This window comes from Pseudozyma hubeiensis (genome assembly GCF_000403515.1).
Source record: "Pseudozyma hubeiensis SY62 DNA, scaffold: PHS53, whole genome shotgun sequence".
NCBI classification, from domain to species: Eukaryota; Fungi; Basidiomycota; class Ustilaginomycetes; order Ustilaginales; family Ustilaginaceae; genus Pseudozyma; species Pseudozyma hubeiensis.
This window is the reverse complement of record NW_012133835.1, coordinates 33092-49532: the sequence shown is the minus strand read 5'-3', so window position 1 is coordinate 49532 and position 16441 is coordinate 33092. Positions and strand designations below refer to the sequence as shown.

Genomic DNA, 16441 nt, shown 5'->3' with positions numbered 1-16441 from the left:
GCTTCTTCTCATGGCTCTCGGATCTTCTCAGGCGCAACCAAACTTTTATCGTACGACAAGCTACCACACCTCGTCAAACATCAACTCTGCAAAGTTGAACGCAATGGACAGTGAATGATCATGATTGCCTGTTTTGCTTGTGACAAACGTATCATAATACAAGCCCGTCACGGCTGTTCAAGCAAAGCCGTCTGGGCCACTCATTGGAAGCGAGAAGGTCCAGGGTAGTACATGTCTCGTTCGGCCTCGAACCCGAATCGGTCGCCGTGCGCGTGACCAGGTTGAGGCGTCATGCGCTGCTGCGACTGCTGCGCAGGTGACGCCGAATACGAGTTCTGATGTTGCTGCTGCGGCTGTTGAGCGCCGTGGACGTGCGGATTGAAGGGGTCAGGCGTGGTGTGGCCATAAGTCTCTGCAAAGCTACCGTGCTGTTGTTGCATGTAAGGTCCATTCTGCCAGTGTGGCTGTTGCTGGTACGCATATGGCTGCTGCTGTTGCATCTGATGTTGATACAGCTCGATACTTGCTCCGTTGCTGCGAAGACCATATTGCTGCAGCTGAGGAGCCAGACCAGCTGCGACCCCACCCACATCCGCAGCGCTGGGCGGCGCCCAGATGGAACTGATCGGGGCGCCATTAGGGAGCAAAGGGTTGGCGTGATGGCCGCTCGTACTTGAACCTACATAGCTGCCGCCCTGACCCATGCCTGGTTGTCCCGCACCAGTCTGAGATGACATCAAGTGAAGCAATCCATCCTGTGGATGTGCCTCACTGCCGTGCCCCGGTGCGGACGAATTGGAACTTGAGGCTACCATCTGGCTCGAGCTCGGGCCAGAATGCGAATGAGCCGTCAGCGGGTAAGCGTCAAACAGCTGACGCGCCAGCTCATCCTTGTTCTGACGCGATCTGGACTTGACCTGCGATGGCACCAGTAGCTGATCTGCTGAACTTTGGCTATCACCAGCCGCGCTGTGGCCAGCATCTCGTACCTGAACACTGCGCATCGATTGCTCCACCGAGCTCACGTCGGCGCCTTCTCCTTGCCTCAATGCTTTGGCGTTGTTCATCGACGCACCAATCACCTCGTTCGCTGAAGCTCCTATCGAGGCTGGTCGCACCGTCCGTGTCGCCGAAGCAGCGGCAGTCGCATCAGGCCGAGCCTCTGTGGTCGCCCTGACCCTCTCTCGGTCAAAGACAAACACGTTGTTGTTGTCGTCAAAGTGAATCGGGCTTGCATCCGATTCTGCGATCACCTTTGCGTCGATCATAAGATCCGCAATGCGCATGAGCTGCTCCTCGTTCGGATGCACCTGACTTGGTCGCACCGCCTCAACGTTGGCGCATGCCTCTCCCATCCCAACGTTGATGGTGGTGCCGCCGGGGATGGTTGACTGGGTAGCCTTGCGCGTTGGCGCAAAGCCTCGCATGTCCGAGTCTTCCTCCAGGCAGAGCGCAGGAGCACCCACCGAGCCCACCTTGCCAATGTTGGGCAAAGAGTCGAACGGGAACGCATAGCGCAGGCTGTTGATCAGATCGACGTATTGCGACCAGCATCGATCCATCGACTCGAGCGTGTCTGCGTACGCAGCGTGGTGAGGATGCGGACGCTCCGAATCTGGCAACACCTCCATGTCCGAGCGCACCACTTCTGGATCGGTTTCGCCAAACTGCTGCATAGCATCGCGAGCTCGCTTTTGGATCCGCTGCATGTACTCGAGATGTGTCTTGGTCCACTTTGTTACGATGCGCAGCGCCGGTAGTGTTCTTCGAACAACGGCGGTGAGGTTGCGGGCAGGAGCAGACGCCTCATCCATCTGCTGCAACGCTTCCGCGAGCTCCTGGTTGGCCTCCAACGCCTGTCGAGTCTCGGCTGTATCGACTGCAGTTAGCTCGCGAAAGACACCGAGCACATGTGCAGTGACCAGAAACTCGACGCAGCGAGCTGTTTCAGGCGACGGTGCACGTTTCTTAGATGAGCGCTCGCCGCGGACCGCCCTTGGACGATGTCGGTCCTCGGAGCCGTCGGAAGAGGGGCGCGGAGATTCCCTGCTCGACGAGGTAGGTGCTCCGCGCCAAAGTCGTGTTGTCCAAGATGCGCAGAGGGCGATGACGAGGAACTGTACGATCTGATCGGCGCGCAGCGCTCGTGCGCGGATCAATGTGGAGAAGGTGGCGAGCACTGACCGAGAGAGGAACATGATGTGATCGAGGTGGCTGCGTCGATAGAACAAGCCGTGCAAGACGACGACCTGTTCGATCCAGGCCTCGCTCAACTGCTGGGCTCGGTTCAAGTCGTTTGAAAGCCGCACTACCAGCTGCGGATCGCGCGCCCGGTAATCCTTTGCCGCGTCCCATTGCTTATCTTCAACATCGGCAAATCGCGCAGCGCTTTCGAGATAGGCGGAGGTGGGTTTCGACAGGAGCTTCTCGAGGTTGATCTTTGCTTTTGCAAAGGGCGTCTTGACGCAGAGAGCTCGGTAGTAGTAGTACAGGGCAGCGAAAGTGTCGGAGCTGTAGAGCGAGACAACGGCAAGTTGGTTGGATGGCTGTCCCTGGTCGGGCAGGATGAGGCGCGATTGTTCGTAGAAGGCGCAGGCACGGCTGAAGTCGTGCTTGGCCTTGGCGCCTTTGATGGTGGAGGTGCCAGCATCATTGTCGTGCGACGACATCTCGCGGTACCTGGCAAGATCACCGCAAAAGATGAGGAACTTGTGCAGCAGAGTGATGAGGTGGATGCGCTTAGCTGGCAGTAAGGCGGCTTGAGATAGGCTCTCGTCCGGCTCGTTGGTCTGGCGTGTGGCTCGTGATGCATAGGAATCGGTGGGTATGGAAGATGAGACGGACGAATTGGCGTCGCTGTCGGCATCGATGCCCAGCGCTTCGAGGTTGGAGCGGGCTTCGTCGAGCGAAAAGAGGCGGACAAGCCTGCCCATCAGCTCATGCCAGAAGAGTTCCTCGTCAAGCAGGAACTTGCGATACTCGGACTTGGCACGCGCTGCATCCTGAGCAGACTTTCCACGACGCGCTGGAGCTTGAGCGGCGGGATCGACGGCTTTCTGTGCGGTTGATATGTAAGAGCGATAGGCGACGATGAGGTTGTAGCTGGTGTCGTTCCAGATGTTGGCATCGACCGACTGCGCTTCGCGTGTAAACGTGCAGGTGAAAAGCAGGTTGAGCCAGGTGTTGCGAACATTTTTGCGAGCAAAGTCGACCTCTGCATCGAGAATCTTTACGGTGCTGTCTTTAGGATGTAAGCGACCTGCGCGGGATGTGTTCGTGGTGCCGGAATACGATGACGAGGAGTGCGCAAAGCTTGCTTTGACCATGCGCTCGAGCTCTGCCTTTTGCCTGCGTCCTTGATCGAGCAACGAAGCGGCACGCACATCCTTTTGCGACATGGCTGTCGTCGGCGAGGTAGTCATGATTGTGTTGTGTGCCTGCTGCTGAAGACGATGCGCGCTTCTGCTGTACAGAACAGGACGCAAGGAAACAGATCACCGCCAGTGTCGTCTGACCGCAGTTCGTCCACGGACGGCGCCCGTCTATCTGTTGCTCTCGGGTTGAGCAGACGAAGAACAGGTGGGGGAGATGGATGATGCCGTACTCAGAGCATGATTATCAACCAAGTCTGAGCTGAAAGCGAGGGAGAGGTGAAGAGAGGGTGGCGTGCGTGTTCGTGGATGAAAGAGAAGACGAGGCCCGTGGCACAATGAGAATACAAGGGGGTTCGCGCAGACCAGAGTCAATCCAAAAATAAGCGAGGCTTTGGAAAGTCGCTCCACACCCGAGACTCTTCGCGCACCGAGGTGCAGTACATGCAACTCTGAGCAAACACCGCGCCATGGCCATCCTCAACTTCGATGCTGCGGTTTGTTCTCACTGCCAGGATCGACGTCCTCCGTCATTGTGATGGCAGAACTTGTCCTTGCCATCGCTCATTCATACAGACGGCCACAGTCAGCCACCTCGACTGCATCATGAGATCGCGCACGTCTCTCGTCGGGAATCCACCTCGCACCTTTCAGCGGCCACGTATCCTCCAAATGATCGTCGCGTCCACAGACAATCACATTGATGAGGAGGGGATTGGATTGCGAATTTTTTGGTCTTTTGTTTTTTTTCTTCAAGTGATCGCACATCGAGATGATTACATACGAGACGAGCATGAGACACCGTCGAGCGATGTTAGTGCAACTGCGAACAGATGTCCAGAGGCTGGACCTTTGTGCAATCGGATCAACGATCTTTGGCGACGAGGAAAGCAGAGGCGCGACAGGACAGAGACGAACCGAAACCGAGCACGAACAAGACAGATCTTTGCCGAGGCGAAGACTGAGCCAACAGCAGATGAACGAGGAGACCTACATGTACCAGAGACATTCGGCAAAGACCTTGTTCTTGTGGAAATGGGCCATCATGGCTCTGGACTCCTCGTCCGTGATCTCCCGAATAGCTCGGTCACCTCCCGAGCCCGAAGATACCACCGTCGAGGCATCATCATCGGCATAGACGAAAGCGCGAGCCTTCTCGCAAAGAATGTCGGCGTAGTAGGCGGGAGGAACGAGAGACACAGCTCGGGTGGCGCGGCAGTAAGAGTAGCAGAGCGAGTTGACGCAGCGGATCAGATTCTCGCTTGAGAAGTTCATCTCGTTGCGCAACACTACGTAGTGGCAAGGTCGAGCGGTGCCCACGAGGCCAGCTTGCGACTGAAGGTAGAAGTCGAATCCGAAAGGCGAGACAATGTTGGTGTCGACAACAGTGCCGGCAGGCAGATTTCCAGAGCGGTCGGTGTCGGAGGGGTTCCTTGCAAAGAAACGCACGTGATGGCCTTTGGCGCAGATGATGAACGAGACCTTGATCTTTGCGTCCGGTCGGATTTCGCGGGCGGCAGCCTTCATAGCGGCGAGCTCGTTGTCGAGCGCGGATTGGTACTGACCCTCGGAGACTCCATCGCGGAAAAAGACGATCGATTCCGGAAGACGATCCTGGTTGTTTGCTTGCCATTTTTTGAGGTGGCCGAGAATCATGCTCTTGAAGTGAAGCATCACCTCCTGCGCAGCGCCACCACGAGGGTTCGTCTGAGTACGAAGCTCGAACGAGTAGCGCCTAGCACCGCCATCCATGGTAGCGACCGAGCCAGCGATTGAGGGGCGGTCAGATCCAGCGCCGGGATGAGTGACATCAGCACCAACGAGCATAGTCTGCGAGCCGAATTGCGGAAGGTCGCGCTCGCTGGAGACGACGTGGTTAGTTCCTCCGAGCTTGGCGTTGATCTTCATCGATACATTGGCAACGTATTGCTGCTGTCCCTTTTGGTTGAAAGCCTTGCGCGTGTTGATGCACTGCGTGGCGACGGGAGTGGTGAGATCGAGAGCGGCGGCCTTCTTGATTGCGTTGTAAAACGACTGATCTTGCCCTTCGAGTACCACGATCAAGAGTTGTGGAGCGGGCGGCTTCCCGCCTCGAAGGAGCTCCCTTGCAGCACCGAACGCAGCTTTACCGAGCTCCTGCATCTGCCCTTGGACAGCGTTCGGGTCGGGACCGTGATTCTTAATGATGGGTCTTTCGTTCAGGACGCGAACACCGAGTGATTTGAGAGACTGTACCTGAGCTACGACGAAGTTCTGAACGTCGCTGATCGAGGCGCGAGAGTAGTTGAGGACGCCCCAGGTGACGAGATCAGTGCCGGGCTTGATAAACTTGGCGCCCACGAGGTTCCAGGCGCCGTCTCTCACGGGACCTCCTCGGGATCCCTGTGCATAGGAGACACTAGGAGGACTCACGACGCGAGCGTCAGACTCGAGAGGCGTACAACTAATCGTGATGCCCCAGCGTGCCAGCATGGGGTCGTTGTCGTAGCCGACCTCGTGGCGGATCTCGTCGACTCGGCGCTTGCGATTGTCTGGGCGAAGGGCCGAGTACCTGATCTGATCGGCCGACTGGTTCGGCGTGAGGCTCGTGGCGGGGAGCGGGCCTTTGGGCACGACGATGCAGAGCTCCATCGGAACGGCGTTCTTCTTGGGGCCAAGCTGAGCGCAGGGAAGGTTCGGGTGACGGAGACGGTGGTTGTACCTTTCGAAAAAGTACTGGGCGATGGTGAGCTCTCTGCCGTTCTTGTCGCTGAAGACGGTGTCCTGAGCCGAGCGAGGCGTGAAGCCCTGGAACGATTCCAGCTTGTTGGTAGCGCGGTGAGTGACACGGATCTCGATGTTTTTGAGGCGCTTTCGCAGCTCACGCTTGTCCATCTCGGACAGGCTGTGGAGACTGGGCGGTCCGCCAGAAGGGCCGCCACTGGAGTCGCCACCATAGCCGCCAAAGCCACCACGACCACCACGACCACCGCGTCCGCCACGGCCACCGCGTCCACCACCACGACCGCCAAAGCCGCCGGCGCCGCCGCCCATACCAAGAGTCTTGGCGGCGACTTCGATAAGGGGACCACTGGCGACGAAAGGGGAGAAGGCGGGGTCAAGATTGATGACGAGACCGGCTGCGCACGGACGGGCCGACTGGAAGAAACCGGGCATCACCTCGGCGCCTTGAGCTATCGGGATAGCTTTCGTAACGTCGAAGAACTTGCGCGCGGCAGCTTGCGTGGTGCCGGACATGTAACGACCGTGCAGACCGCTGCGGAGGACGATGTCGAGAGCCTGCAGACCGTCTTGGATGAGTTCCGCAGGGTTGGCGGCCTGGGCCATGATCGCACGACGGTCGCCGCGGCAAGCGTGGAGCACGAGCTGAAAGTCGATGTTGCGAGCGTGCGAAAGCTTGATGGCGAATCGACGGTCGTTATCGCCACGACCAGCGGGAGGAGGCGGGGGAGCAACCGCGCCGGGAGCACCCGGGACCGGGGCGAGGTCGGTCCTGGGAGGCAGGTTGACCTCCCACTCGAGGACCTGGGCCGGAGCAGGCACGCAGGTGTATGCGAGAGCCCTTCCATCGAAGCAGAGCGCGTGCGCAAATGCATCAGTGATGCCCTGGACTTGGTCGCAAGCGGCGACGCTCACGGCATGCTGGAAGACCTCGCGAAGGAGGCGAGGAGGAAGAGAGTCACGGCCGGCGGAGCGACCAGGACGACCGGAAGAGGCAGGTTCGTCGACGGCCTTGATCTCGACTGCGAGGAGATCGACACTCTGGAGAGCCTTACCGCGAAGGGTGGCAGCGAAGAGATTGGTGGTGACGCGGATCGCTTTTCCGGCCTTGTTGCCGGCGTCGGGACGAGGCACAGCACCGTAAAGGGTGAGAGCCTCGGAAGAAGTGCTCTTGACGGTGACCATGGCGGTCGAAGGTCTTCACGCCTAGCGTGAGTGAATCTAGGATGTTGTGAACGCGGAGATGGCTGGTGCGAGTGTAACGAATGATGTGTGAGTGTGTGAGCATAAGCGACGTGGGAAGGGTGGAGTATTGCGAGGAAGGGATCGGACGGAGGGAACGGGTGAAGGAATGGAGCACGATTCGAGGAACAGCTCACGGTATATATAGACGAGCAGAGAGCGGCTGAGTCGGAGGCGCAAGCCGTCAAAGTAGAACTTCTGACGCTCAGACGACGCTCAAGCAAGTGGGCTGAGGCATTCATCTCGAACGTGCGGACGCAACCGGGCCGTGTTGAACTACGCAAAAGATTCGAGGCAGGGATGCGCAACCGAGTGGATAGAGAGCAGCTAGAGCGTAGTGAAGTAGCGCTTGTTGTTGGAGCTCGACGGGATGGCGTAGAAGAGAAGTCGACTTTGTACGACGGCAAGGTGTGAGAGCAAGTAGCGTGCTTCTATCGCTGTGATCAGCCTCTTGACACACGCACCAAGAATGTCTGTGCGTCAGATGAAAGGGACTTTTTTGTCGCTGGACCCTGCATGCCCCGCTCACCGTGCGACTTTTGCAGCCTGAATTAGAAGGGTCAATTTAGCGGGGCATACTTTTGGAACCGCGGGGACAGTACGAGTTCCAAGTGGAGGAATAAACAGCAAAACAAGTGTGCGCTCGACATCATCGTCCGTCTGCCTTACCTGAGCTTGTCTGGGGTACGGAAGCAGCGCAGAGACATTTGCAATTCATCCTTTGCGTCCTTCTGAACTTAGAAGAATTACACCCGCCCACAACACAGAGCGTCCAGCATTTCATAAGCCAACATCAAGCTTTGCCTCGGCGTCGCATATGGCACTTTATGTCTTCGCGAAGATCGGCAAGAGCTTCGACGGGCAAGCGTCTCTCTTATCGCGAAGACTCTGACGATGGCGACGCAGTCGAAGACTTGACCGAGGACGAATACCAGCAGGATCGTGCATCAACGAGCGCAGATGACGAGCCTGCAGATCAAACAGATTCGTCCGAGGCGAGCCAGGACAACTTCGATACCAAGCGCAGCGCAAATGGCTCCAAGCGCCGCAAACTCCACTCGTCGAGCTCGGCTTCAAAGCCTCCTTCCAAGATCGCAGTAAGCGGCTCGACGGGCGATGACTGGGCACCAGGTGTGACACGCGTCGTCGCCAAGTTGGTGGGCCCACCTCAATCCGGTCACGTCGCTCGCGGAGAGCTCAGTCCAAACGTGCTAAAGTTCCTCGCAGACCTGCAGGCCAACAACGACCGTGACTGGTTCGCTCGATATGATGCTGTCTATCGGTACTGCTGGAAGAACTTTGGCGAGTTCGCCGACGCTGTGCTCAATGACATTATGGAAAAGGTAGACGACACCGTCCCGTGGCTACCGACAAAGGACCTCGTTTACCGCATTTACAGGGACGTACGCTTCAGCAACGACAAGACCCCCTACAAGACGAATCTTATGGCTTCGTTCTCGCGCGGAGGAAGAAAAGGCCCATTCGCAGGCTATCATGTTCTCGTCAAGCCTGATGGCCGTAGCTTCTTTGCTGCAGGCCGTTGGCAGCCGGAGCGCGAGGATCTGGCCACCATCCGTCGTCACATTCTCGAAGACACCCAAGAAGCTCAAGCGCTCAAAGCCGCAGTGAGCGAACCTACTTTCGTAAAGTGGTTTGGCGAACCGAAAGGTCAACTCAAGGCCAAGTCCAAGTCCAAGGGGAAAGCGCAAGCAACCAACCCACAACGCTGCAATCTTTGGGGCGGAGACGACGAACTCAAAGTAGCGCCCAAGATCGAAGGGGTCGACAAAACCCACAAAGACATCGACTGGCTCAAGCTCCGCAGCTTTTGCGTTATCCACAAGTGAGTGAATGCTCGAGCTTCTTGAGTTCGCGAACCTACTGACGACCGTGCTCACCTTTCCCCACGCTTCGCATTTCCCATATCAAAGTTTTGCTGACGCAGAGGTGCTTCGTAAGGACTTCCGACAACGGCTCGTTGAAGCAGGCAAGGCTTCAGAGCCATTGGTAAGAATGTGAGTACTCTCAGCTGCCCAGCACGGCTAGCATTGCTAGACTGGCTATTACAGCTCGCAGCTCTGGAGCATCTTCGGGCGTGCCGAGAGGCGCTGCCGGGCCTCCCGAATCTCGCCAAACGTCCATACAGCGACGCCGAGTCGTCCGACCGCGCAGTCGATGCTGACGCTCCTTCCTTCTCTGCTTCTTCTCACTGCAGTCTGAACTCGATGACCTCGCCAGACCCACCTCCGCCGCCAGAGTCGGATGAAGAACAAGACGATGAAGGCAGCGACGTGGAGAGTGGGCGCTCGAGAAGTCATACTGGCGTTGGTACTCGTCACGACTACGGAAATGACGACGATGACGAAGAGTTGGTCCCAACCGAGTCCTTTGACTATGTCGAAGACGATGAGGATGGCGATGACGACGACGAGGATGACGACGATGACTGACAAGCACAGTGCAGCACACAGGCTCGCTGTCTCGTCTTTCCAGAAGCTGTACTTCCTAGTGATGGCGAATGCCGTTGCTGACGGTTTGGTATCGGTGATATGCTCGATGGTCGTTCCATACAGGATCCCCCTTCCGGAATCGAACCCTTATTGCCCGTTAACTACTCGTTGCAACCATGATGTCCGTAAGAGACATGCCAGTTGACGTATGTGCCAAGTGGCGCGACAGCGGTTCCAGTGTGTGCTCAAGAAGAGAGCAAATCCTCATCAGTGGAGACAGAGAGAACTAAGCAAACAGTTGCTCTGAGCCGAGCACGAGCGTAGAGGCAGGCGAAAGATGAATTCAGTTGATGCTAGTGTTACAATTGTCGAATGATGAAGATGGGAGTCATGCGGCACGCGGAGACTGAGCTGTCGCTTCCCATGTGCGGATCTATAGCTGTACGACACGAGCGCCCTCACGGTCGACGACACGAACCGTGAAAGTGCCGAGATCGACAATGAAGCGTTGCTTAAGCTCGTTGATGCATCGTCGCAACAAGTCGAGGCCCTCCTCGAGCGACATATCGGGCCTGTGGTAACGGTCGAGGGTCGACATGGCGAAGAAGGCGCCGTAGCCGTGCGCAGCGAATGGTACAGTGGCGAGCGTGCCGAGGTAGTCGATCCAGTACAGCGCAGGCTCCGAGTTTGGCAAATCGAATCCACCCAGGAGGAGGTTGACCTGATATGGGTTTCTGGAGCGCAGCGATTCCGCAAGCTGCTTGCGGATCCATGCTGCTGCTGACTTTGGTCTGAGCTCGACGTGGTTTCTGCGAACAGGATGAAAAGGAAGAGAATGAGAGTGCGGGGCGATTAAGGTCAGTGATGCTCGACGCTGGACATGCGCATTGAGGCTGATACGCTTCAAACACCAGCGGCCTCTTTGTGACGAGGGAGAACCTACCTGATGCTGTAGAGTCTGCTGTTGCGTTCGATCCACTCGGAGAACTGCAGCGTGTCGCCTGGTTCACCAGAGTATGTCATGACCAGATGGTCGCTGAGCACCTTTTGCTTGTCCACGTCGGACTTCATCTTGACGATCGAACGGGCTGCATTCGAGTCGGATGCGATGATGGTGTATCCTTTGCCGGTGATACCGAAGGAGCACTCCATCTTGGGCTACAAAGTTGCTGGAAGGTCGAAGAGGTGTTGAAAGCGCAAGATGCGGAATAGAAGTCTGCTTCTTGCCGACGCGCGTGTGTTGAAAAGCGAATCGATGCAACCTCAAAACTGAAAGCCACTCAGTAGCGGCGGAGAAGAAGAGAGCGAGGCTAGCTGCGATGACGAAGTGGTGATGCGGCAGATGGTGTTGAAGAAAGGTGAGCAAGAGTATGAATGTAGGATTCTGCAACGCGGAAGCTTGACAGCTGCGTAATTCAAAAGTGGCACTTGCGCAAGTGCGGGTCTCTCTCATGTGGAGTGATCGACTCGTATTCCGCTGCGTCTCAGCTTCCGCTTATATTCTCAAAAATCAAACAAGTGTTTGATCCTCGATGTAACAACACTTAGCTAAATTCCTGCACGCGTTGTCCGTGACGCGACTTTTCGAGTTAGAGCTGCACAAACATGTTGAGGCTGCAGCTCGCTTTGTGTTGATCTTCTCCTCATCATCCTGTTGTCACCACATCCGCATATACCCTGGTCTCGCAACCTGCAGCTTTGCAGCAGCGACGCTCGAACACACAAAGATGCCATCAGCGAGACGATCATCACAAGCTGCAGCAGCAGCAGCGTCGCCAAAAGCGATTCCTACCACTACCGCGGCACTAGACGCCGAACCAGCAACAACAGCAACTACAGCATCAACCGAATCAGCATCGGCACCAGCACCGACATCGGCGGAAGCTGGACCATCAAATCCAGCAAAGCAAGTGCCTACGCAGAAAGAGGAGGCCTCTACGGATGCGCACCTCGAGCTGCTCACCGAGCATTTCGGCTACAACCCCAAGTCCTTCATCGACGCGCTCGTCTATCTCTCCAACGAGCACCTGTACAGCATCGCCACCGAGTTCGAAAACGTGGTTTTGGACCTATTGAAAGATGTCGACGGGGGCGAATTGGAAGCGGAGCAGGGCATGCATGCAATCTTGACGTTGATGGAGAACTCGCTCGACCACACTCTCGACACCTTCGAGCTCTACTGTTTCCGATCCGTGTTCGGCATCCGCTCGCGTCAGGCAAAGTACATGACGCTCGATCATCATCGAGGATTGGACTTGCGCACACAGCAATCGAGCGCTGCTGCCGCATCTTCGAAGGGTCAGAGCAAGTCAGCGAGGAAGAGCGTCGTTGGCGCCTCGACCAATCTCAGCGCCAACGAACGCAGTTACCAGTTGGGAGAAACCGAGGACTCGCTCAAACGTCAGATTGCTGCTGCGAGAGCAACACAACACAAACTGCTTCTCGCTCAGAACGCTACGAGGGAGAGTCTGGATCGCATGCTCCGCCTTGCCGAGCGCTTCTCATCGATCTTGTACGCTGGCGACCACAAGGTGGCCTCGGCCGGTAGCGACGTCAAGACGACGGCTCCAGTGCTCACCGAAACACTCGGCCAGCACGCTCGCAAACTCAAAGCTGACACAATACCGCTCCTTAGGGCGCTGCGAGAATTACGCGCAGCAGATCCGCTCGGTGCACCCTTGTACCCGGGTGGTGCAGCGGCTGGCAGCAGAGAGGCGGGAGATGGGGAAGCGGAGGAGGAAGGCGTGGAAGCAGCGGACAAGCGAGCATGGGAGCGCGGGCGCGAAGGGTATCTCAATTGGGCAGCGGATAAGATCATTGCCAAGAGCAAGCGAGGTGGTGCTACAGTTGGATCAGCCACGGGTGGGAGTGGTGCTGTGGGCGGTGGGGCTGATGCAGAAGCGGCAGCGCAGGACGTGACGTTGGCGGCTGAGGACGACTCGAAGACTCCCAAGCGGAAGAGGACGGCGGGACAGCCGACATCATCGAAAAGAAAGACTCCCGGTACAGCTACTCGCTCGCGAGGTTGAACGTTCTTTGCACTTGTCAGACACGCGCCTCATGCTATCATATACCACTTGACCGTCTGTCATCTATTGATTCCATCGTCTGTCTGGCTTGAGTCTAGTCGGTGACTATGAGCAATCTCGATTGAGGTCCTCTGACTTGTCCGCTTCGAATCGAGCAAGTGGCTTTGCCGCTGCGCTGCGGAGAAAGAGGTGCGTCGATAGCCTCATTGGGCAGGTGATGAGCCGGTGCGGAAGCGGAACGAGCTCCGTGGCCGCCTCTTGTGCAGTGAGTAGAGTCGCCGCGCGAGTATAAATTTTGATTTTGAAATTCGTGTTCAATTTGGTGGAGTGTCGAGTGGCGGGAAAAGGGTGCCGCCGAGCTGTCCTTTTCCGCAATCATCCATCGGCCCCTCGAGTTGGTATCAACGTTCATGCCATGCTATCGATACATACGTTTCACACAAACGATGGTCGCGCAGAGTGCTCAAACACATTGGGACACTACCGACAAAGAAGCATGTTACAACGATATGAAGATTTCAAATGTGATCCACTGGAGAAGAAGAGGGAGCAAAAGACGGTTCTGCAAATGTAGAGACTAACGAAGATATACAATTAGGAAGCAAGGTTTGAGGAATCCGATGGCAAAGATGTCTTTACGAGCCGAAGATACCGGCCTCCTGGGTCTCTCGCCTAGGGTCGACGGTACCGAAGATACGGTCCCAGACACGGGTCTGCTTTCCGTAGTTCATACCAGCTTTTCCGTACAAGTGGTGGTTGGAGTGGTCCTCGACGGTCAACTCCATACCGAAGGGCTGCAGAACGCGGCCGAGGATGGGGTGAGCCCAATAAGCGCGGATACCCGAGTGTCCAAGAGCCTCGACGTACAAGGTGTAGCAAACAACGAGCCACATCTCGATAAAGCTCATCTTGGGCGAAATCGCGGTGGCAAGGAATGGAACGACGAAGATTTCGAGCACCTCCTGGTAGTCATCAGCCAAGATCGACAGGATTGGCGTCGGGTGCTTGGTCGCATGATGTTGTCTGTGGATGAACCAGAGGCTGTCAAACTCGTGGCAAGAACGGTGGTAGAGGTAGAACCAGTAGTCGAGAGCGATCTCCCACCACCCGATCTTGAGGGGAGTGGCCCAGGAAAGGCCGGACCAGATGTTGTTCATGTCGCCGCGCCAGGCGAGCAGGAAGGGGGCGAGGGTACGGAAGATGGTGTAGATGAAGATGGACTGGCCGAGGTGGTTGACGTGCTTGTCGTCGACGAGGTCACGACCACGGTTCTGCTCGTCGAGGGTGCCGTACTCAGCCATGTACTTGTGAAGACGCTTGATCATGCGGACAGCGAACAGGATGAAGCAGGTGTGGTACATGACCCAGGCGGGAGCCCAGTGCATAGTGTGGTTGGGGAAGGCGGCGTTCCAGCCGGTGTGGAGCAATGGTGCGAGGGAAGCCGTGGATAGAATGAAGACGTTCTCCTTCCAGATGGGCTGTGTAGGAGGCGGACCACGAAGCTTCTCGTCGGTGCCACGCTTGGCGTAGCAGACGTCAGGTGCAATGTCCATACCGGCGATGAACTCCCACAAGGTTCGCTCGTTTTTGGGCTTCAGGTGCCAGGTAGTCTTGGGTCGAACACCGTAGACCTTGTCGTAGCCTTCGCCAGTGACAGGGTCCTTGCCGATGGCCTTGTGGCCGAATCCGCCTGGTGCGAATGGCGAGGGTTCGTCGCACGCATTGTCGGGTGCGATGGAAGGTCCCTTGGCATCGGTCAGCTTTTGGTCGCCCATGGAAGGGCGTGTAGTAGGAGCGCGACCAGCGTCCTTTGGAAAATCTTGAACTGCGGCACTCATGGTTGGTGATGTGAGGGGGGATGTGTCGTGGGGGAGAGGGAAGAAGCTGGTTGACAGTGCGGGGTGTATATACTATCTCGTACACAATGCCCAAGGTGTGGCTGGTCGCAGCAAAGTACTGCTCTCGATCCAGTGGCGGCTCGAGCCCAGTATACTTGTGTGTGTGCGGGTGGACACCGGAAGTTTGTGCGAGGGGTGGAGGGTGCGGCTGCAGGCCAATGTCTCAGGTTTCATGCACCAGCAGCGGACAAGCGAGTTGTGTACACTTGCCTTCGTGCCCACCTGTTCGCGTTTCAAATGCAAGAAATGTGCATCGTCAGGGCAGACGGCCAAACGATGAGCAAATGCATAAGCGCTCCAGACCCCGGACACATCAGCTTGTCAAGCAGAGGAAGCAGCTGAAGCAACGCGGAAAATTATTACATCGTTGCTCCGAGCTCCCTGCGAAGCAGAGATTGCTCCCATGAACAGCGACATGTGCTGAGGCAGCGCACTAGCATTGTCCGATTGATGAGCAAAGCCGTGACGGCTGTAGTGTCCACGATTCACGGCAGATCGTTGACGAACGGAAATTTGTTGTCATTGCGGGAGCCGACTATGCTGTACAAAAACGAATCCGCACAGTGCGGCCGCAGTGTGTCGAGGATCCGCAAATCCTGCAAACAAGCTTTTGAAAGAGGCGCACGCAAATAAGTCAAGAACCGCGGTGACGTTGTTGGAGAGCGGGGCGTATTCTCGCCAAATACAAGTTGAGGCTCCGATTTCAAAAACCTTGAAATGGCATTAAGATCACGCTGAAAATTCCTCCTCTAAGCGAGGACAGACCCGAATCTCAGCTCTATTCTGTACGATTATGCGGCTGCGTCACACGCGCAAACCAAAACGAAGATCCGCCGCCCGCAGGCGGCGAGGCTTTCTGTCTGCTTCAGAGTACGTGCGTCGGCTCCACAACAGCAGAGTGGTTTTCCCAACGCCAGAGCCACGATGGAATTGAATCCTCGACACCAGTTAGGATCTGACCGCCATCTGGAGCGTGAAAATTTCGAAGACTGTACTCCAACTATCGCCTGCGTGTGGCGAAAATTCTGCTTACCAAATCTTCCAAACAGCACGCGCGCAATTGGACATCTTCTCACTGATCCCACTTACCGTCGAAATGAGTGTCACTATCTAAGACTTTGCCCCAGCGCCTCCAAGTCACCTGCCTCGCGATCCGTCTGGCTTCCGTGTCGCGAAGCGTACCTGCATCGTATTCTTTCTTGCGAGCGGCAAGCAAAACAACCTCGCGATCCAGACCTCGTCGAGCTTCCCAGGTCGACACGTCGGCGTCTCTTGTGTCCATCGACTTCATTTCAGTCTGACCTGAGACAACAAAGCCTTCTCCGCTCAGCACTTGAACGCCGTCGCGACTTTCTTGACCCCACATTGAGTGTCAGTCCCACGCGAGGTCTCTCCCCATTTCGAGCTCTATTTTTACCACTGCTGGTGGGTGTGACGAGATGTCGGGTGCGCCTGGTCTGTTACGAGTATTGAAGAGAACGTCATGTCCACTGCTAGCTCACTTGATCTCCCAAATCTTCTTAGCCAAGCACCTGCGTAAGCCCAATCACCGTCTTTCCCCGCATCTTTCATCCCTCACCGGCCCACAGCTTGATTCCTGTCTCAGAGCTATACTGAGCGTGAGTAGCGCAAGTCGAGAACAATATTGATTACGGTACACATGTTTTCCCCGCAGGGAACCGAGACGCACAATGGTCGACATCTTCGGTTGTTTCGCCATTTCGCCGTAT

The 16441-nt window shown here is 56.5% G+C and overlaps 7 protein-coding genes across 7 annotated transcripts; 2 read left to right on the top strand and 5 right to left on the bottom strand.

Annotated features, from left to right (window-relative positions):
• Positions 1-200: 200 nt before the first annotated feature.
• Positions 201-3398, bottom strand: PHSY_005757 (hypothetical protein; the record flags this gene model as incomplete). Its single annotated transcript, XM_012336365.1, has 1 exon — positions 201-3398. One exon carries the CDS (start codon positions 3396-3398, stop codon positions 201-203), a length of 3198 nt encoding a protein of 1065 aa, XP_012191755.1.
• Positions 3399-4361: 963 nt separating this feature from the next.
• On the bottom strand, positions 4362-7277 carry PHSY_005756 (argonaute-like protein; the record flags this gene model as incomplete). Its single annotated transcript, XM_012336364.1, has 1 exon — positions 4362-7277. One exon carries the CDS (start codon positions 7275-7277, stop codon positions 4362-4364), a length of 2916 nt encoding a protein of 971 aa, XP_012191754.1.
• An 884-nt stretch (positions 7278-8161) lies between these two features.
• Positions 8162-9784, top strand: PHSY_005755 (hypothetical protein; the record flags this gene model as incomplete). Its single annotated transcript, XM_012336363.1, has 3 exons — positions 8162-9177; positions 9266-9349; positions 9550-9784. The coding sequence occupies 3 exons, from the start codon at positions 8162-8164 to the stop codon at positions 9782-9784; spliced, it is 1335 nt and encodes a 444-aa protein (XP_012191753.1).
• Positions 9785-10217: 433 nt separating this feature from the next.
• On the bottom strand, positions 10218-10936 carry PHSY_005754 (20S proteasome subunit; the record flags this gene model as incomplete). The annotated part of the gene is made up of 2 exons (XM_012336362.1): positions 10218-10593; positions 10728-10936. 2 exons carry the CDS (start codon positions 10934-10936, stop codon positions 10218-10220), a joined length of 585 nt encoding a protein of 194 aa, XP_012191752.1.
• Positions 10937-11511: 575 nt separating this feature from the next.
• PHSY_005753 (hypothetical protein) lies at positions 11512-12813 on the top strand (the record flags this gene model as incomplete). Its single annotated transcript, XM_012336361.1, has 1 exon — positions 11512-12813. One exon carries the CDS (start codon positions 11512-11514, stop codon positions 12811-12813), a length of 1302 nt encoding a protein of 433 aa, XP_012191751.1.
• Positions 12814-13448: 635 nt separating this feature from the next.
• Positions 13449-14651, bottom strand: PHSY_005752 (C4-methylsterol oxidase; the record flags this gene model as incomplete). The annotated part of the gene is made up of 1 exon (XM_012336360.1): positions 13449-14651. One exon carries the CDS (start codon positions 14649-14651, stop codon positions 13449-13451), a length of 1203 nt encoding a protein of 400 aa, XP_012191750.1.
• Positions 14652-15196: 545 nt separating this feature from the next.
• On the bottom strand, positions 15197-16077 carry PHSY_005751 (hypothetical protein; the record flags this gene model as incomplete). The annotated part of the gene is made up of 2 exons (XM_012336359.1): positions 15197-15318; positions 15894-16077. The coding sequence occupies 2 exons, from the start codon at positions 16075-16077 to the stop codon at positions 15197-15199; spliced, it is 306 nt and encodes a 101-aa protein (XP_012191749.1).
• Positions 16078-16441: the final 364 nt, after the last annotated feature.